Source organism: Sinohyriopsis cumingii, chromosome 12 (genome assembly GCF_028554795.1).
Source record: "Sinohyriopsis cumingii isolate HCF-2022 chromosome 12, ASM2855479v2, whole genome shotgun sequence".
Classification (NCBI taxonomy): Eukaryota; Metazoa; Mollusca; class Bivalvia; order Unionida; family Unionidae; genus Sinohyriopsis; species Sinohyriopsis cumingii.
Window position 1 is genome coordinate 26,751,138 of NC_142972.1, and position 22,922 is coordinate 26,774,059.

At 34.3% G+C, this 22,922-nt stretch overlaps 1 protein-coding gene across 2 annotated transcripts in view; it reads right to left on the reverse strand.

The window, feature by feature from the left end:
* Nucleotides 1-2,018: 2,018 nt before the first annotated feature.
* The window catches only part of LOC149786136 (uncharacterized), a 40,019-nt gene continuing 19,115 nt past the window's right edge, over nucleotides 2,019-22,922 (reverse strand). Inside the window, exons 5-13 of one of the 2 annotated variants that reach the window (XM_089976470.1) lie at nucleotides 22,621-22,713; nucleotides 21,645-21,813; nucleotides 19,417-19,634; nucleotides 16,152-16,319; nucleotides 13,678-13,789; nucleotides 11,039-11,092; nucleotides 9,463-9,690; nucleotides 6,364-7,456; nucleotides 2,019-2,146 (exon numbers count right to left, since the gene is read on the reverse strand). In XM_089976470.1, the coding sequence (XP_089832596.1) occupies nucleotides 2,143-2,146; nucleotides 6,364-7,456; nucleotides 9,463-9,690; nucleotides 11,039-11,092; nucleotides 13,678-13,789; nucleotides 16,152-16,319; nucleotides 19,417-19,634; nucleotides 21,645-21,813; nucleotides 22,621-22,713 (2,139 nt within the window). In that variant the 3' untranslated portion in view covers nucleotides 2,019-2,142. Of the gene's footprint in view, nucleotides 7,457-9,462; nucleotides 9,691-11,038; nucleotides 11,093-13,677; nucleotides 13,790-16,151; nucleotides 16,320-19,416; nucleotides 19,635-21,644; nucleotides 21,814-22,620; nucleotides 22,714-22,922 lie in introns of both variants that reach the window. The other variant, XM_089976469.1, reaches the window with a different exon arrangement.

The window sequence follows — 22,922 nt, forward strand, 5'->3', positions numbered from 1 at the left end:
ACGTGGAATTATTTATTTTTATTCGTGTGGGTTGGCTCCACCGAAAGAATTTTTAAATTACATAAACACGATAAAAACTCCAGTTTGGTATTCAACATTACCAACACAGACAATAACCGATCCGCCAATATGCGGCCGTGAAGCAATTACTGTACTCAACGCTATTCAAATCAACATTACCACCTCACAAAGTCGTGCATGCGTATACAAGTAGCCGTTAATCATTTTAAACAGATCTTCAAGTATGATGGTAGATATTTACGGAAGTTCTTCTATCAAAGACAAGAAGAAAAGAAAAAAAAAAGAACGATATCGATCTGTCGAATTAGGCGACTAAAGATGAACTTGCCGATATCATGAACCTCTCTGGAGTTAACCGAGACGAAGTTGCTATTTTTCAGGATGAATACGGTTTTAAAGACGATTAACATTAAATGGAATTCCTGGTGCTACTACGGATAACATTCCAATATTTACCAATACCGGAAAAATCAGAGACTCAAATATATCAATCGCAACTATTAGAAATGAAATGGAAAAAGTGTTCTTACTCGTTTGCAATCTACCGTTGATATAATGACAGGTGAGCTCAGCATGAATGGAAATAAAATAGTTGTTTTAAGAGATCCAACATCTGTTGAAGATGCCGCAACAAAAAATTATGTAGACAATAACTATAATATAGTAGATACTAAATTTACCACGCTGAGAGCCGAGTATGACGTTCACGCAAATACGTTTTCAAATCTTCGTATAAAGTTTTAGAAAGGTTAATGAAATCGCAGAGGAATTCTTTTTGGAAGTGTGTTGGGGGAGAATGCATGCACGAGTACAGGAGAGAAGAGAGAGGTACCTGTAATAACTTTTATTAATATCAATGAATATGCATAGATACTGCATCAACAAACTTCTATGCTGTATATAATCATATTGCATCCTTTAACTCACAACGGTACTGACAATAACAAGGCCTAATGAGCTTAAATTATGTATCCATTCTTCAAAATCGAAAATATTAAATTTCTTCATCATTTGTTGTCACTACATCATAATACATATTTTTCCCCCTGAATATATGTAGCCATCATTTCTCTTGTTCCTGCTGCCATTTTTCATCTATTTACAGTCTGACTTGTTTCTAGTCCTATACATTACTGTTCTTACTGTACTAAAATACAACATTTTATGTACCAGTCATATTAGTGTTGTAGTACTTTTCTTTTTATACATGTCCACATAGAAAAATCCTGTTCAAAATTTTAAAGACCTCCCCCCACTTGCTTTTCCAAAGGTTTGTCAATACAATTTGGAATGCAGAATGTAAGTACAAATTTGTAATAATGACTGACATCTTGGAAAGCTAGCAGCACTGAGTGGCTCTAAAGCAAACTCTATTATTATTCACTTTACTAAATTCTGTAATGTTTACTTGTCCAAATCTTCAGGCCAGCACTACTTTTTATACTGGTGCTAACCTTCATGTCTCTAATGTGTTTGTTAAGGGAAACAAACTGAAATCAGGGCCAAGAATTCTACCTGTCAACTGAAACAATTGTCTGCTGCAGGAAAAACTTACAAAAATCATAAATGAGATAAAATCCTGGCACTGGATTACACTCTCTCTCTCTTTCTCTCTCTCTCTCCCATACCACTTGGGTCAAAACGCTTTAATGTTGGATATCTTGGTACATGTGACCAAAAATACGGTTTGGAATTAAATTAAAACTCACGATAGTTTCTCGACTTGGGTTAGCTGAATTCTAACATAAATCACCCTTTTCTGGACACAATATCAATACACATCCAAGGCTGAAAAGCTTCAGGTCATGGCTTACTACCAGGAATATACAACCTGAACCACTTTCACACAATATAGTTTTTATTTAAATGCTCAGAGAGCAATTCATAACGTACATATATGAAAAAAGAATAAAGAAAAATAACTTAGAAAGTAACGAAAGATGAAAAGAAAAGGTATGAATCTATTGAAAAGATAAACATAATAAACTTGACATCTGTTATGCATGATAAAAACTGTATTTCATTCAAATTACAATTATTAAAAAATGTCAAATTACAGTTCACGCATGTTGTAAATCCAACTGAAATCAATTCTTCTTTCAGTGCCAAGATCTGTCCATTCTACCTGAAATTTAGAACATGAAATAACTCCAGAATGTATCAAACTTGCACATCATTTTGCCACCGTGCTTCTAATTATGGAATGATCCAAGTTAGCCTCTTGCCAATGCAAAAAAGTCTTATTGTTGTTGTCTTTATGCATAAAGACAAAGACCTGTTCTGTGTAAGTGTGGTGTGTATGGCTACTGAACGTAAAGCTGATAAAAACGGCTGTGCAGCATAATGCTCCAGGTTAAGAACAATCCCCTTACCATTTGCAGAACATAGGTAGAATGCGATGTCAACTGTATTCTCACAATTCACTCTATCACCAATTTGCAAAAACAACTTCTTATAAGTGCAGTGATTACCATCACTATAATGAAAGTAAATATCAGATTTTTTCACATAAATGAAATATGTTTGTGCATATTTGGGATGCGACTTATTTCAAATCTTTCATTAACATCTTCAGAACTGTGAAAATATGTACCACAACTCATCTGTAAACTGTCAAGAAGAAAAACATACCATATTTGTTTTCACTACTGAGAAATGTGAACAAATAATGAATAGATGGAGGTAACTTGGATCTCATTTTTGTTCAATAAAGAGAATATTTTACTCATTGGAAGCAGATTCTATAAGTTATAGATATTCTTTTTATAAGGAGCAAACATAATGAATAATACCACATAATCACAGGTTATTTGTATGCATGTGGAGAGTTGTTCTGGCGTATGGTTGATAAGTTTGCAAGTCAGCTACAACAGTAACAGTCCAGCAGAGATACAAAACAGTATACATGCAGTAACCTGTTTACTATATACTCTTAGTTACAGTAATCACAAAATTTCTTACAATTACTGTTTGAAACAAAATAAGTATTCCAATATATGTAAGCTCTTTACAAAATTTCATTCATAATTTCATGAATGATGTTATAATGTAAACATCTGGAAAATGACATCATTATGGGTGCCCTTATCAATGACATTTACTACTTGACAACGACATGTACAGGAAAATATTTTTATTTACTTTGCATCTCAAGTATATATAACACGAAATTAAACCAATGTTCTATATTAGATGCATAGAGGACTACAGCCATTTTATGATTTGTACAAAGCTGAACCCAAAATCAGTTCAATATTCCCAAATTCACTTAAAGTCAATTTCCAATCTTTCAAAATTTTGTAAAATTATGCCACAAAAGTATTACTATTTTAAATTCATGCATGTACAAAATGATTTTATATCATATATACAGGTACAGTGATAAACAAAAGGTAGTTATAAAAAAAAATAAAACCCTCAGGAAATCTGGTACACATATTTTGATGATTCAAGTTGAAATTAACTTTTACAACTTTTAGCTGTGTAAACTTTCTTTTGTTTAATGACATTCATGGTTCCCACGCTTTTCTTAAGATAAATTTCCAGGATGAAATTAATTTTTTCAAGGTTCACATATGACCATTACTGAATGGAATTAAAAAAACATCTTAGATTATAAAAGTTCATTTTCTAATTTTCTAAATCTAAAGAGGTTCCTCTTTCAAGATTCTCCAAAATATTTAAGTCAGAAAAGATGATCATGTACGAAACCACAAAATGTATCACACGAAACAAGTTTGATTATATTCCTATAAATTGGCACTAACGTCATTTCAATGTACAGAATAATAACTCTAACTTTATATTGCTGACCTGCATTATGTTGCTAAGTGGGAACAACATAATGAACATAAATTAGTTTCATTTCCTTTCAAACCTTTAATTCTAAAGAATTCTATAGCAATATACATTTGCATCTTATAGAAAGTAAACATTTCCTATTAAAGTTATAAAAGAAACAATAAACACAAATAATTAGAATCTTGTCTTGTAACAAAGAGTTTAACCCTGAATTTATCTGTGCCAATAAAATCCCAAATAAGATTTTTCAACCAACCGAATCTTCTTAAGATAATCTGGTTAAAAATCAATCATTTAAAAACCATTTTCAAAAGGGTTGACTTAAATTTTGACAAAAGACTTTCAAAATTATACACTGTTTGTATGAAGGACTGAATTTTCTGTAAAATCAACTTGTCTTCTTGTAATTTGTTACACCAGTCCCCAAACCTGTATTGAATCAGGGGCTCGTATAGTTTTTTAAAAATATATAATAAGGGACGACAATTTCTCATTTCAGCTCCAAGATTCAACAATCTGGACTATAAATTTGGCTTAAAATGAATAGCAGTCTATTTTCTAATCTTGGTTTCCTCTGAATATTCCCACCCCGTTTTTCATATTTGGACATTTAGGTTTGGGTGTGGGGTCATTGCAATTGCATATCGAAAATTTGGAATTTGCTGCCACTTTGCCATAGCGACATATGGTAGTCGCTTACCATTGGGCCTAGAAAATCTAAACTTATGTTATCGACTTATACCTGCATGAAATCGATAGGAAAATGATTTATTTTCTCAGAAATGGCATGCATTATAATCGTGATGTCTTTATTCCACTGACAGACTAGATGAAACTACTGCATAGATGAAACCTGACCTGGTACTCGCTATCTGCTTACTAGTCACAGAACTTCACAAATCTCAAACAACAACACTGAAGTCCAATAGTCATGTGATATCAACAACAAACTCCTTTTTAATGTTGTTGTACAGAAATTCAATTATATCAAATGAAAGTCAGATATTCTGTTGTAAAAACAAGTAATCTGGCCAGTCTGATTTATCAAGTAGACGTGTGGTAGTCATGTGATACAACGGAACTCTACAAGTTGTTCTCGGAATGCATAAATATAGAAAATGTTGTGTTCTTGCATTTTCGTATTTTTATTACAACCAGTATATGACTTTCATTTAATATTTTTTTCCTCTACAACATTTGAGAATGTGGGTTGTTAGATTTGTGTACTCATGCAACTAGCAATTCAAATCACGAGTACCAGGTCACAATTTATCAACGCTGTAGTTCTATCTTGTCTTTCAGCAGATTGAAGATTTTAATACTCACAATTTCTGAGAAAATAAGTGTGAGTGTGTGTGTGTGATTTGGATTTTTAATGTAGCTTTAACAATTTTTCAGTCATATCGCTATGATGTCTGCAGTGTGGCAGTTTGTAGTGATCTCTAGCACTGGGGCATCATGCTGCAGACATGTGGCATGATGTCCCACCCAGTCACATTATCCTGACACCAGGCCAACCAGTCCTAACACTAACCTCTTAATGCTGAGCACCAAGCGAGGCAGCTGTTAGTACCATTTTTCTAAGTCTTTGTATGACTCGGCCGGGTAAATATGTCATTTTCATATCAATTTCATGCATGTATCACTCAATCTAACGTTTAAAATTTGCCATGCCATCCGGTAAGTGGCTACACTTTGCCACCACCATGTTGGCTTCTTGTGATGTTAGGCTGGTTTTTATACCTTCCATGTAAGGAAAGGTACAGATATCAAGCTGACTTTGAAAATAAAAGTCTACTAGATGAATCTAATCCACTGAGCGGTGGGATTGACTCAGCATATATGTTTATTGCAAGCACCCAAATGATCCATACTGCACCCTCCGAATATTCTGGTTAAAACTTGACAAATTTAACTCGTGATCAGTTTAGTTACGACTCAATTTCATGATTGTTTTGGGCATCAAGTGATGGCAGAAAATTCCTGGTTTTTCCCAACATTCATCAATATTTGTGAAATTCAAGGACTTTTCATGATTGTAGAAAAAACATATAATTTCTCCTGACTTTTTCCCAATTTCCTGGTAGCGTGGGAACCCTGAACATTGTAAAATAAATTCCAGAACTTTCATTTTCATAATGCAATATTACTTGAATAACCATACTCCCCCAATAAACCTTTGTTTTTTATTTGGTGTGGATGAAACAACTCTGCAACAATTGCATACAAGTCCCCCCTTTGCAGCCAATATGGAGCTTATATACAGCACACATAATTTTAAATAAAAGGCCAATATGAGAACATTTTAAATCCAACTATGTTGGGAAATAGCTTGATTTTGCGATTTTGATTTCATAACTAAATAGCATTATGATATAAGTATGATTATCATGTATATTATATTTGTCTGAATAACTGCATGTTTTTGTCTATTTACCATGCATCGGGGTTGTACCTTGTATATTTGAGCCATAACAATGTAAATATACTTTAAATGATTGCATCTGGTGTACTAAGAGAAGTAAAGAAAAGATTCCCCACCTTGATCTGGACCTAGCCTTCTGTTTTCGACTGCTCCCCTTACCGCTTCTTTCCCCTCGGCGCTCATCATCTTCCTCATCCCGATACTTGTCTTTGTGGGATTTCTTGCTGGTTGAAGGGCTACGGGAGTCACGACTCAGTCTCACATTTCTATGACTACTGCTATAATGATCACTATCTGAGGAATATGATCCTGACCTTTTCCTCTTTTTTGCCTTTAGTTTTGACTTACTGCTTTCACTATCTTCCCTCCTAGATCTTGATGACGGTTTTTCATAATTGTCCTCGTAAGTCTTAGTATGTTCATACCTATTATCCCTTCTATCCCTACTGTCACCCCTATCTTGATATTTATCTCTCTTTTTTTCCCTAGACCTATCCCTTACATGTTCTTTTTCAAGACGTCTCTCCCTACTATCCCAATTATCAGACCTACTCCAATCTCGATGCTTCTCTCTTTCCCTGGATCGACTACGACTTCTATGCTTTTCACTCTGTCTTTTATCTTTCTCCAAGCTTCTGCTAGGATCCCTATACCTATCCTTCCCCTTCCTTTCATTTTCATAACTATGCTCTCTTTTGGTTTTCTCTTTAACTAAATGTCGTGACTCTTCATTCTTACTTTTTCTAGGTTCATCTTTACTAGACCTATGTGACCTTTTGTCCCTATCACTCTGTTTTAAACTCTCTTTCTCCCTACTGGATCTGGATCTGGGTTTGACCTTTACTTCTTCTGATGAGCTTGAGGAGGCTGACTCTGAATCAGATGATGAGCTAGAGCTATCAGATTCTGAGTCACTAGAAGAGTCACCACTGCCTGAGCTACTACTACTACTAGTACTACCACTTGAGTTTTCATCCCCTACCTTCCCTGACTTTTTAATTTTTGAACTATCTTTCTTAACTGTTTTATCCTTTTGACTCGATGAGGTTTTTCCCTCAGTTTCACTAAGAGATTTATCAGGACTGTTTTGCTCACTATGCTTTTTGTTATCATCTAATCCAGGAATTCCCTCATTTTTATTTTGAAATGGGTAGCTAGTTCGTTCAGTGAGAGGCTCCTTGAGGAAAGCTGGTGTGTTTTTTATTTCCTCTGCAAGAAGAGACAAATAAAGTTTTATGCAGATTCATAAACTGATCAATTCTACTAAGAACATAGAGATAAAATTGTAAATGAGTCAGTATTTTTGGTCACTAAATTTTCCAACTGTTCTTAAAAGAAAACAACATTAGTTGTTTTGTTTTCTAACTAAAATATTTATTTTTACAAGTAGTAACTGAATACAAAGATGACCAACATGTCTGGAGAAGAAAAAAAGTTGGAGGATGGTCTTCTGCTTTCCCCCCCAAAATTACAACAATGCAGCTTGGATGCTCCACATCAGTGTCTTGAGATGTGACAGATGGACAAGGAAAACACTAAATGCCACTGCCAGTATATTGGTGGGCCTTAAACAATTTCTGAGAAAACCTAATTTCTTATCAAACCATGTGCATTTTGACATCTAATTTCAGTTCAGAGCTGTGGAGAGTTCATCCCATATATGCAAGTTTAGCACAATCACAGACTGTTCAATGTGCTGATCTGCTTTTTAGGAAGGTAAACATTTTGTGAGACTCCTAGAGAATCTATCTTTGTGAATTATTTTCCTTCAGATATTCAAAAAAAATGTTTTATTCTGAAAATTACAGTGTTTGGTAGAAAATTAAACCATACCAGTTTTCTATTACACAAATTAAAAAGTGTGAATGCAATCTTTTGATCCTTATGTTCTACATCCACCTATTGCTTTGAACTATAAAGCTTCCTAAGTATTTCAAATCAAAACATTTCTCTGCAACTATCGCAGACAATAAAGCAAAACAAATGGAAGAATGACATTAAGTATTTTGCTCAAGAAGATCCAACAAAAACAGCTGCAAAAAATTAAAAATAATACTTTTCCCCTCAAATATTTAATATTCATTCCAACTTCAAAAGACTATTCCATCTATATCTACGTGTTGGAGGTGGATAGCACTTACTTTCTGGATGTGGACTGGGTTTGAATCTTTCTTTGGGGGGAGGGGGGGTATTATTCTGCAGTATAGTTCTAAACACAAGTACAACAGCACATTATATGCCCACCCTATGTTTAACAGACCTCTAAGCAGATAACTGACATTTCTGTGCAGAAATAACTTTTCTTCTTTCAGTCTCAGTGACCTTTATTTCTGACCTATGGACATCCAAATCAATAGGCTTCTTCCTTAAACTAGGTAAGAGCCATCCATAAAGTTTGGTCCAGGTATGTAATGTAGAACTAATCATACAATGTAAAAGTCATTTTTATTCTTTCAATTACAGTTATCTTCACCTATGCCCCTAAAGTAAATATAGTTTTTCCTTATCTCATGAACAAACCTTCCACAATATTTGGTAACTGAAGATGGTCAACTCAAATTTCTCTTTACAATCAAGCCACCATGACCTTTTGACTACAAAGTTGATTTAATTTTTCTTTCTAACAAGTGCAAGCCTTTCACAATGTTTGGTCACTATAGCGGTGCACACATTGAGCAATTTGGATAACAATTTTCTTCTTTCAGTTGCAAGACCTTGACCATTGACCTTTTAACCCCGAGACTGATATAGTTCTATATCACCTATGCAAGCCATTCACAATGTTTGGTAACCATACATGACAGACAACTTGAGTTATTGTTTGGAAACCATTTTCTTCCTTTTGTTAAGTGACCTTGACCAAACTCAACAGAGTTCTTATCTACCCTGTGTGCAAGCCATCTACAAAATTTAGCAACTGCAGATGGTGGAGAACTTAATGTGCAGAAACCACTTTTCTTCTTTCAGTCAGTGGCCCTGACCATGAAGTTTCTGACCCTGAAGTTAATGAGGTTCTTCCTTACCCCAAGTGCAAACCATCTACAAAGTGTGGTAACTGTAGATGGAGGTAATATGAGTTATTGAGTGGAAATAAAATTGTCAAGAGGTGGACAACATCATAACATAATTTGCTCTACCTTCTAGTTGGTATCTGAAAAAATGAAATTTCTACCACACCACCCTATCCAGGAGCATTAAAATCTAACAGCCCTTACCTTCTCGTTTAAGTTTTTCTGCCCGTAACCTCTCCTCCTCTTCTCTCTCTTGTTCCTCAAGGCGTTGCTGCTGCAACTTATCAAAGGATCTCTTTTTCCTGCGAAGTCGATCCTCAAACTCACTATCACTCTCATCAGTACTGCTTTCGGAAAAGTCCTCCTCACTGCCTTGGTCCCTGTTATCTTCATCCCTCTCCTCCTCCTCACTGTCTGATCCATAGCCAATTCCTGCAATGTGGAAATACTGTTTACAATCCACCAACATGATCTTCTCAACTAGAATATCTTACACAATGAACAATTACATTTCTGTATGTGAAAACTTAATGCTCAGTTTTGAAAAACATGGCAAAAAAGGAGTAGTATAAAGGTATAGTAGGTCATATATCTGGACTTCTATACTTTTCAAACAGACTTAGGCAGTGGTTAAATACAGACTTGGGCAGTGGATGAACAGATGTCTTTACAAGAATGCCAATATATTCTTTCTACTTTTTGAATGATATAAATTAATCTGATAGTGAAAAAGGGACTTTATTGATATATACAACTTTGCCATGCCAATTTCAGTGTTCAAAGCAAATACATGAAACAGTAGAATGTTGAATAACAATTAAACTATTATTCTGTTATAATATACCTGCCAACCCTAACAAGACTTTCTCAGTAAGGAAGTCAAAACTCTTCCCAAAGTTGACCAATTTTCAGTATGGTGTAATGCCTTCAATGTGCTTTTGTTTGTTGGACAATATTTCTAGACAATTCTAGAATGTAAAGCAAAAGTTTGATTATGCAGCAGGTGTTTGCATGAACATGGGCAGATTTTAAAATGTCTTAGGTACTCCTTTAAAGTTAGCCCAGTTCCCTGGTCAACTTCACTGAATCTAATATGAAAACCTGGATCCAGACCAAATCCAAACAAGCCAGAATCTGGATATTATTGCAAATGTGACATTTTTGGTATTTTAGTTTATTATTCCTCAAGTCTGCCATTTAAGGTTCATTTCAGTAAGAATAAAGTGAAAAGGGTTGGCAGGTTTCTGAGAAGTAAAAGGTACAGAAAAAAATTATCCATTAATGAATACATAGATTGATCTGATTTAAAAATATCAGTTGTTTCAACTGCTAAATAAAAACTTAGAAATGTGCAGTCAAACCTAGCAATATCATTATGACTTTTGAACATGACCTAAAAGTCATATAGCAACAAAAGGTGTTTTACATGCAAGTCCTTCAAACATTTATGTGAAATGTCTGAAAATTATTCAGACAAATAAAGACTACTATCCAGCAATGTCAAAAAACGCTAATATAAAATTTGATATCAGATATAGACATATATCTAGTGGCCTCTATGTCATTTGACACATTCTTAGCAGGTGCAACAAAAATTACATTAATTTAATGGTTATGTGGAACAGTTTATCTTGCCTGCAGTATATATGATTAAAAAAGAAATGTTTATCATGGTTCTTGATAGCAATAACAATACTGTCAATACCATTACTAAAAAAAATTATGCCTATTTTTCATTCTCTGCTGAATAAAAATCAGACAAAAATGCATGAAGACTTACCTAGACTGGTGATGGATGCTAAAGCCGAGGATTTGGCTAGCTGGGTGGCTTGAGCTTTATGTATACAATTATAAACAACATTAGTAAACAGTGGTACATAGGCAGCCAATTCACAAAGCAATTAAAACTGGGCGAGCAGGAAATGGGAGATAAATCTCTGTAGTGAGCTGCCAGCCTGCTCTCGTCTTCTCAATTCTCCCAACTTCTATTGCTGAAAAAGAATCTCCATTATCAATGTATCAAAACTCAAACCTGGTGCCAACCTAAATATACCTTTCACATACATGGTAAGACATGTATATTTGGCAAACATCAGCATGATCCAATTGTAACATTTGAAGTTGGCAATTTTTTCAATCTGTTCAAGTTCCATCAAATTCATAATCAAATGGACACAATGTTCTACGTAAAAAAAAGAACAACCTGTGAGCAGCATTGCTTTAGCAAAGGTCAATTTTCTCAAAGTTCCAATTTCTATAATTTGATGGGGTAAAGTGCAGGCATTTCACCATCATTTTACTCATTCTTTATAATATTAAACTTTGTTAAAATACTATTCCCTCAATTTTATCTCATTAACAATCATCAAGTCTAGGGTGCTGAAGAAATGTCTGCTATTGTTCTTCCTTTTAGTTGGTAAATTAAAATTAGCAGGAATTGCAAAACTCTTAATAATTTTCTGACCCAAAATTGAGAACAGATTCAAATGTTTCCCGAGAAGTCTGCCTAAAAAGCGATAGGATACATTTTACATCCTAAGACAAACTGAAAATATCTGCAGCAATGAAACTGTCTAAATTTAAATTGGAACAAACGTCAACCAGTATAAAAACAGTCATCTTTCTTATAAAGGTCAGTGCAGAGATCCAATCAAGATGCAAGACTTTTTTTTTGTATGATACTATTTCTTCTGAAGAAAACTTGTTTTTACCTTCAGAAACAATAAAAGTGTTTGATACTTCAGTAACTGTACAGACTGCTGATGCTTACCAGATTCAAAATAATTGCTCAAGCTTAAAAACAATAGAATTATGTAAAAACAGCAAGTACAATCAATGAATAACTAACAGATAAGCTATATGCAATGTTCTCTAAGCATAAAAGCAAATTGTGTGGACAGTTTCTGACAAGTTAAACTACTGTTAATTATTTTTAATGGCATCAATTGAAGTTTTTTGTGAATGATTAAACTTTTGTCCATAAATTCTATCTAATTTTTGCAGACCTTAAAAGAGATCCTATTGTTTCCAAAGAAAGAAGACTTTTGTCTTTAAATTCACAATCTGAAGCTACCACTAAAGAAAAGAGTATTGGTAACGTGCAAAAATAGTAAATTTAAACCTACATTCCATGTCAGTAGTGACTTTCTGAAGAGGTAAAAATGCTGCTTTTTTATTATGTTTTGCTTGTTTTATTACACCACTTAGGTGATCATAAAAGATAATTTGTCATGAAAATAATGTTAAAAGCTTCAAAAGAAAGAATTATTCACATTCTCTGGATATTATCTAATGAGCAGGTCACTGAAAATTCTCGATAAACTCTGCTTTCATGGAGATAAATTTTAACAAATACAGCACATTAAAAAGAAATTCTTTTTAAATTGTGATTTTACATGCAAACATTGAATCAATGCTGAATAACAAAATTTAAATATAAAGAAATGGTATAAAAATATTTATTTTATACTACGAAATGTAAATAAACAAACTGAACAAACAGACCGATCGATATATATATATATATATATATATATATATATATATATATATTTATATATATACATACACACACACACACACATACATACATACATATATATGTTAAATAAATAACAGAGGATAAATATATTACAGATTTTCTGCTGACTGAACAAATGTTTCTAAATCTGAACCAGCAGATGGATAGCTCAGTATTAAAAATCTATAAAAAATATATTGCACTATAATTAGAAAACAGTGTTTCAACTAGAACACAGATTGAACAAATAACAATACCAACTGATGTGAAAATATTGTAAATAAAACTTTAGATATTGCCAAGTTCAGATTCATTTTGAATATACATGATGAAGATCACCACTGCTGTAAATAAGCTTGGAGACATGAACAGGCTGGTACACAATAAAGTGAAAAAAGTTTGTAAACTGTCTGTAAAGACACTGGATAAGTCTGTAAACACAGTATTTGCATATGTAAACACCTTTAAAATGGATAGAAGTCTTTATGTAGAAAATGTCATTTAGGGAAAATAAAAGAAAGGCAAAGGCAAGCCCATGATCAAAGCACTGCTGAAAAACTTCAAACCAAAACCACAACTGTCGATAATGACGCTTCTGCAGCTGCCCAAAAAAGTGGCTGCTATATCTTTATTCCCATTAACAATGGCACAAGTTACTTTAGAAAAACAACAACAAATAATGGCCCCTGGTTTGGAGCTAAAATATATATAAAAATTGTGGATAAAATATAGAAATGAAGAAATGGCAAGTTCACTGTTCTTCCATAATCACTCAACACAACCTAAGTAACCAGTACACAGTAAATTAAAACAATTCTCCTGTAGACACTGGTAAAAATGTATAATGAGTCATTGTACGAGTAATTGGTGAAGGCACATGGGTATGGAACTGCCACTACCTTTCATGGCCATCTTTTTGGCCTTGCCATACACCTCTGCGGCTATAGCCTCAACCTCTTGGTTTGTTACATCCAGAAGTACTTCTGTTAACATCCATCTGACTTTCTTCATCTGCAAGAAAGGAATACAAAAAAAAATTAACATATAATTTAAGAAGCTCCCATTATGCTTTCATTCAAGGGTCCCCAACACTAGTTAAAAATTACAGTACAACTCAGCCATTTTCAAATTTCTCCAGGAGCAAAATTAGTTTTCTGTCTCTCTGAAATCAACTTTTCAAAAGAAAATGGTTCCTGCCTTAAAAGTGTGACTTGCGTTTTTATCTTTCTACTGCTTGAATGCAATGTCAAATAAGATGATTTTTGAATATCTACATGAAAGTAACCCTAGGTTTAAGTCAAATAAATCCTTGCTTACCATATTTAGCTGTGTACAACGCAAGCTTTTTTTTCACCTAATTATCTTATTTTCAGACAGAGACTGCACATTTTATACAAGAAAATTTTGAGGTTGATATGATGGGAGGATTAAGGCACTATAACTGCCTACACGTGTCCCATTCACTCCTTTTGGAACATTAAATTCAATGCACGCTGCATTGTAATTAAATTGTTTACCTTACCAGTTTTATTGAAGAAACAAATAATGCTTTCAAACCTCGACAATCTTCTTCTTTGATTGATAATGTTCATACATTCATTTCATCTCACATCATTGTGTGACATTTTGTTCCATGCCATTACAAGAAATACACATACATAATGACTGGTAGAGCTGTGCAAAATACCGCATTGCAGCGAAACAAATATGACTAGTACCACAAGTATCTGATGTATCTTTGTAACTATACAATGACTGAGGCTTCATTGATTCAGTTTGGTCTTTTCACAGTATATATAATGATAAGGGCTTCATCGACTCACTTTGGTCTTTCCACAGTAATCAGCCCTGGCTAAGCATTGATACGCTAAACATAGTTACAATGCATTGAGGTAAATTTGCAATTTATTTACTTCTCTTTTGAAAATAATCTTGATTCATTGTTACAATGGAGTGAGCAATATTAAACTGACATTGCCATGTTATTAGAGATGGACAGTGCTTTGTTGACTCAGCGTGTCTTTCAAGGTAACTGGCTCAAGAAAAAGCTTTGATATGCTAAACATACCAGTAGCGACTTGGCTTTGTGTTTTATGCGGGTTTTTTATATATAAAATTTTTTTAAACATAGCTTTAACAATTTTAGTCATATCACTACGATGTCTGCAGTGTGGCAATTTATAGTGATGTTTAGCACTGAAGCATCATGCCACAGACATTTGGCATCATGTCCCACCCAGATTATATGGCATAGTTCTTGCGGGGAACACTAGCTACAAGATGATCCGACTTTGTGGTATAGTGCTAATGGGGAACACTAATAATAATAATAATAATGAGGACTTTGTATAGCACATAATCTTTAGAAGCTCTAAGTGCTTTACAACATTAGACAACACATATAAGATAAAAAGCATATGAGATGATTACAAACACAAACACCATGAAATTAGAAAACATAGAAAAAACATGCTGAGAATATTTAAGGTAGGAAACATTATTAGGTCTTTAAGTTTGTTCTTGCAGTTGAAATAAATGAGTTTTGAGAGCACTCTTGAATGTGATCACTGTGTTTTTGTGTCCAAGTTCAGTGGGCAATTCATTCCACGTTGCTGGGCCCTGGTATGCAAAATGAACACTGTCCATATGACTTTGTTTTCATAGTGGGAATAATAAGTATACAATTGTCAGAAGAGGAGCATAAGTATCTTGCTGGTGTGTACACATCTGTGAGGTCCGATAGGAATGTTGGACTAGCTACAAGATGATCAGATTATATGGTATAGTTCTAATGGGGAACACTAGCTACAAGATAATCAGAATATATGGTATAGTTCTAATGGGGAACACTAGCTACAAGATAATCAGACTATATGGTATAGTTCTAATGGGGAACACTAGCTACAAAATGATCAGATTATATGATACAGTTCTAATGGGGAACAGAAGCTACAAAATAATCAGGCTACATGGTATAGTTCTAATGGGGAACAGAAGCTACAAAATAATCAGGCTACATGGTATAGTTCTAATGGGTAACACTAGCTACAAAATATTCAGACTATATGGTACATTTCTAATGGGGAACATTGCTACAAAATAATCAGACTATATGGTATAGTTCTAATGGGGAACACTAGCTACAAAATAATCAGACTATATGGTATGCTTCTAATGGGGAACACTAGCTACAAAATAATCAGACTATATGGTACAGTTCTAATGGGGAACATTAGCTACAAAATAATCAGGCTATATGGTATAGTTCTAATGGGAACAGAAGCTACAAAATAATCAGGCTATATGGTATAGTTCTAATGGGGAACACTAGCTACAAGATTATCAGACTATATTGTATAGTTCTAATTCTTACTAGTTCCATTTGTTTCTCTTCCTCTGTCATGAATTGTTCCCTTGGGGGACTCTCCTCTTTCTCTATATGAGACTCAGGTGAAGATTCTGGGCCTGCTACTTTAGGCCTGTTCATTACTGGTGCTGGGGATACTGACTTATCCCTCTCACTGCCTTCATCATCAGAATCCTGAAGAGAGATAGATTTCATAGAATATTTTCATGAATCAACCAACTTCAGATATTATTCTGTGACATTATCAAGAGATTCTGATGGTTAATGAGTCAAATTTCTTATGGTGTTTGACAATTCAGCATCAGATTGGTACATAAAGTGTGAAAGAGAGATCATAATGGTTTTATTTTGATGAGATGACCCTGTACGCACAAAGACATATCCACACAGTTGTATTATTGTATGTGCAAGTTCATAAACATTACATGTTTATTAGTTGTGTGCATGCATGTGTGTGTGCATGTATGACCAAATTTCAAATCTGCAATCTTGGCAATATTGTGCTGAGTAAAAGCAAGTTTGCACCAGATATCATCTAAAGAAACTCACTGGACTTAATTGTCTCAGACAATATTGAGATATACCCACATGCTAAGTTTGGTTAAATCTATTATTTATTATGAAGATATTAAACTGTTACCTTTCAAGGTATTCTTCATATATATATATATATATATATATATATATATATATATATATATATATATATATATATATATATATCCAAAACTAGGTTTGATAAAAATCCACTCAAACTCTTTTGTAATCAACTCACAAGACAGTACAACCATAAACCAACAATTTATTAGCATATGTACCAGTCACTATGTTCATAAACTCAATGAATACAAAATTATAAGCAATGACCTCTGACTTGACCCCAAGGTGAATTACATCTAGTTTTCAAACTCCTTCACAAAGTGCACATAGGCTAGAAGTCAGATCTGCACCAATTCAATTCAGAACCAATTATATAATGCAAGAAGAGCTTTAGTGAAAATGGCCGGTTAATGCCATAATTTGTACAAGAAGTAGGTGGCCACTATATTGCCATATTGGAGTCAGATGAGTACCATTTCATTCAGAACCAGATACATGTTCCTACAGCATTTCTGTGAAATCAGCATGTTGATACAACCAACCATTTATCAGAAGAAGCCATTCAAATATTTTCAGGATGGCCATCAACAAAGTGCCATTTTGTAAGGTTGGATCCACATCATGTTAATATAGGAGCAATTATATATCTTCATGAAAAATGCTTTCAAACATAATTTTAAAAAACTATATTATATGGCTGTCTGTTCTGGAGGAGGAGTTTTGATTTTTAAAATGACCACTGTGTAGAGGCCAGATTGGATGTCAGATTGGCACTATTATCATTTAATAGAAACTAAACATCATAAAAAGTCTTTTAGTGAAAACCTCATTTTTATAGGACTATCATTTTACAAAATAGTAGTAATAACAAGACTTTCAAGATGGACACATCACTGAGGTCTAATCATCACCATTTTTATTTATGATCAAAGAGATGAGAAATTTTCTAGTGAAAACCCAATATAAAGCCCATATAATTACCATCCATTCTTGAGAAGTTGCCATATTCTAGCATACGAACACAGTGCTCAAAGTAAAAAAAAAATTAAACACAGGCCCAGGGCAGGTGACTATAAAAAGAATCCCAAGCCCTAACTCAAATTCCACAAACCTTGACTTAATTAAATGCCTCCATCCAGTACATGTGGTAGTGCTTTATCAACACAAATCAACTGTACAAAAGACAAGCGTGTGCTTTTAGTGTTTATCAATCAGCCAATTTCATGGCTAAATCATACTAAAAAGCACAGGTCAGTTAACTAATCGGAATTTTCAATTCAGCGTGTTGAAAATATTAAATACAGGTGATCTCCTATTTCAACAGACTTGGCATATACAGATATGACATATGTCGATATGTTGTTTGTCGTATGTTCCAAGAATTAAATGCACCACCCCTTTTTTTGCTGGTGTGCTTCACAAAGTAAAACATCGTTAACCCAGAGTTCTAGAAGTTATTTTTGCTTCCTTTACCTCCTAAATTGCCTTAAAAAATTAATCACGCTTCAACACTATTCCAACAACTGAAACAATCATGCTTTCAGTTTTAGATATATATATGGGGTAAAAGCCAACTGCAAAGAAACGTTGCCAACATTCACAAACTTATTAATAATCTTTACTACAGATGGCTTAAGCATTCTCATCCAAGGCAATCACATTGTAATACCTGTTGTTCACCTACATGCATCTAGCATCTGTTTGATTTACCTATACTGAGTTGTTCCGCTTTGTGATTTATTTTACCAATGCAAATTACACAATGGGCTCAACCACTGCAGCTTTCAAACAAACCACCCTAACTATTGTGAGCCAATTAAGTAAATCATGCAATGGTGGTTTATTCCTAACCTCTTTGCCTTTTAACTGCCTTTATCTAAACTGTCTGAAGGATAGTTTTACATCAGCTCCAAGCATGACTACTTAACATTTATACATGCCACATGTAATGGGCATATCCTGAGGTGTTTAGTTTTTGTTCTATTTTCAAAGATTACTGACAACGGTGTTTTTCAAAACATTACTGTGTCAGGGGTTTGGGGGGTAAAAATCATATTTTTAGTGTGACACGCTGTGTTATGACAGGTCAACATCTTGAAAATAAATTTCTGCATTTCATCAGCATGATCGAAGCTTTCACAGGTAAATTAGATTTTTTTCGACAATCCTGATGGGCTCCTCACTTAAAATAACCCGATCTGAAATTAGGAAGGCCCCAGTCATCAAGCTATAAGATTTTTTTTCAATGGGAATTATGGCCATGATGACTTGATTTTAGTATTACGAAAGAAAGTGAAAATATGCTGAAATTTCTGCTAATTAAAATTAAAACCTCATGAAAATATTCTTATTTACTGTAAAGATATCATTTATATAAGGCAGAGTGTGCACGTTATAATGTCCACCGATCTGTCTGTTACTTATTTCATTTCCATAAAACAAGCAGTGTTCTCCCCAATTTACTGTTACTAAACAGGCAAACAAAAATTGCTAAACAGTTAAGATAAAAAGACACGTTATCACATCGAAAGAAAATTGTACAAATGTCTTGCCTATATTTCTCATACAAGACAAAAAGGGATGTTAAGACATCACAGAAATTCAAACCTTGCCTGTTGGGACATCTTAGATAACTAAAAAATAATTCATTTAAAATTATAGGTAATCTTACAAATCTGCTTTTTCTAGGCAGACGAGGTTCTCCACTGGCTTCCTCCTCCTTCTCCCTCTGAATATCTTTTTCTGCTGCCTCTGCAGCTTCTCGCAATCTCTGTGCCTCAAGTCTTTCCTGCTCTCGCTGCTCTCTCTCCAACTTCTTCTGCTTTTCTCTCTCCATTTTCTCCAGACCCTCTCTTATCCAGGCAGGCAGAATTTTCCTCTTAGCTGCATCTGCAGGGCAAGCATGTGATTTTATTTAATAAAGAAACTTTCTGCACACCTGTTTATGAGACACTTTTAGCACCAAAACAGAGACATTTTAAGAAACTGAGGTACCTATAATATAATATGGATAACATCTAACATGGAAAAAGACAGGTGCAATGCTATGAAATGCACAAGTCATTGTTGATATAAAACACTGGATGCAACTAGGAGATTTTCATTAAGTGGAAATAAGCTGTTGAAATAAAAACAAAGTCTGAATCAGCCTTCAACTAAAATTACCAAAAAGAAAACTGTTATCATGGTAGACAATGGAAGAACATGTCAGGAAACCTCAGATTTTTTTCAGTATGACTGTGTACAAATTAATGTCAAAACTATACATTTGCTCACGTCAATGAAGTTTACTTGCCATCTAGTCTTTTTGCCTATTACCAATACCAAGGACATCAGCTGTTACCTGAAATGAGTGACTGCATACCTGCCAACACCTAGCAAGGTGTAAATTTAATCTAAGAGCGCAAACAACAACAATAGTCCAACCTGAAGTACCAAAACTTATGAGTTTTGTTCTAAAAACAAATGGCATTTCTAAAGCACAATAAAAATAATAATTCATCCATGCCTGGTTGCAGAAAAAGATTGGAGGTCTTATGAATGAGATTAAGTAACATGCATTTTTACAACAATAAGTTGCTACAACAATGTCAGTGGTTTAAAGTTATTCCCTGTGAATAGCCTCAGCAAGGCAATGATTTTCTCACACTATCCAAAATGTAGGCCAATTGAAATACATGCACATGTTGGACTATACCTTTTATGTAAAAAGTATTTTCTTTTGTTAGAGTTGACTTGGGACTTGCAGCAAAATGTAACTGAACAATATTGTGCATGAGAATAAATTGTTTTTGTTGATCATCAGGTTTCTTTACACCTGTATATGCTGCTGTTTACTCATAACATTTGCTTCTGTACTGGAAAAAGACGAGGCTGTTGGTATTCATGTAACTACATACTGTAAAACGTCTTCAAGTCTTTAAAGTTAACTGTCTCAACATCAAATTCTGTATGAAGCCAACTTATTCCATTCATACAGTTGTAGTCCCATATCCCTCCTGACTTTGATCAGTGACCACTGGCAAGAACACAGCACCAGAAGGAGAGCTGGCTAATCTTTGATGGATTGCAAGACTTTGATATTCAAGATAAAAACAATACAAATGAAAGTAGTCCTCTTTCTGTTTCACAGACATTACTCCTATCAGTCACTTTCTATTTCATTCTGTCTGTGTTGAAGAACATGTAATTATGGTACAGCGATCAATAATTTCAGTTTAAAAAAATACATGGCGCTATGGATTTTTACAATATTGTTGGTGCTTTTATTTACTCTTGTTCAAAATAAATTAATAACCAATGTGTGTGTGTGTGGGGGCAGCTTAGTTTGGAATTTTGCAAGTTTCTTTTTATAGATTATTGTGAGTCCCATGATCTAGCCATGCTGAAGTTGAAGGCTTACACTCACAACCAAGTATGTAAACACTTTAACTATTACCAAATTCATTTTAAATAAACTTGTAAAACAAGTTTAGGTATATTTAGCTTAATTTAATGATGTCAACCTGATAATTGTTTGAGTTATAAATAAGATCAAATTCGCATTGCTGTTTGTGGTGTTGACAATGGAATGATGTCCATTTTGAATGCAGCTTACGTAAAGGTGAGAAACGCATTCATTCAATTTCCTTATTCTAAAGTATTGTATACAAGATGATTTTCTCCATGCATTGATGAGATTGGTTGATTAGCATCTGTTTGACAATTCATGTTGCTGGTCAACCTAAGAACCATCAGGTATGAAGTCAGGTAAACAATGAGTAAAGATAACAAGTTCCTCGCTAAGATGAAACTGTACAGAATGATGGGCTATGTGTTCATTACATTGTGACTTAAGCCAAAATAATCATGCCTGACAAGACTTAAATTTTCATGGCTAGGAAATATCTTTACACTTACCAATATTTGGGTCCTCCTCAGGCTCAGGTTGTGGTGGGGACCTCCCTCTACTACGATTCCTATTGTACTGGAAATTGCGCCTATTCTGCTGGTACCCAGACCCTGGAGGAAAAGGTCCCTGGCCTCCAGTTACACCCCAATACTGCTGCTGATCATACCCTCCTGCTTCCTACAGAAAGTAATGAAGAAATACACTTAATTTCTGTACTCATGACAACAATACTCTAAAACACTGATAAAGGATCTTTCCAAAACGTCATCAAACCTCGTTTAGCAGCCAACTTTCTTTATCAACCTAGACCCAATGGGAACACTATCAAATATGGCCTGGTGTGACAACACAGATACTTAAATGTACGAAAGATAAGTAAATCTGATCAGGATTAAATCAAATACTTATTTCCTTTTTTTTACATGCACACTAAATTATAAATACATTAAGTTTTTATTCTCTTTATCTGTTAAGAGAGATAAGATTAAAACTTTAATAATATATTTAGCAAATTTCTTCAAAGCAATTGCCTTTGATGAGTATTTTCTATTACAAAGAGGCTGTCAAACTACACTGCAGGAAGTAACTACTTGGATTCAAATCATCTGAGTTGTGACCATCTGTGCATGAAAAGTAGCAAAACAAGATTTTTAAGACTGCTGACAGGGTAACCATGTTGGATGTAAGATTGGCACCATTTCACTAGGACCAACAAAACATCGTAAACTTTTGTGTGAAAACCAGTACAGGAGTAATAACAATAACAACAAAATTTTCGGAACTGCAGCTGTGGTACCCTCACGTGATGTCTCAACAGCACCATTTTCATTCAGGATGTATGTGTAAAGCTTCATGGCATTCTTCCAGGTAGTTCAGAAGGTGTAGTAATAACAAATATCTGCTAATGAATGTATGATGGACAACAGGTCATCCCCTGTAAGCTCTCATGGTATATGACCAGTAGAGCTAAAGAAAGTATCGTACCTGTCCTGGGTAAAAAGTATCACCTCCACCATGGTTATAGTCAAACTGATTGAACTGTCCATGTCCATAGTCAAAGTTCTGACTAGGTGGTCCCTGAAAGAAACAAAGTACTTGTGAAAATGATGGTCAGCCTTGGCAGAAAAGTCTGGAATATCCTGGCTGAGTTCAGTTTTACATAAAACTACAACCTATGAAAATGTTTCTTTAATGCGGTTTTTAAAAAAATGTTAACTTAAACAAGAAAGACCCCACCACAAACTCCAAGAAAACACACTGAATGCACATTCACTATAATGACACTA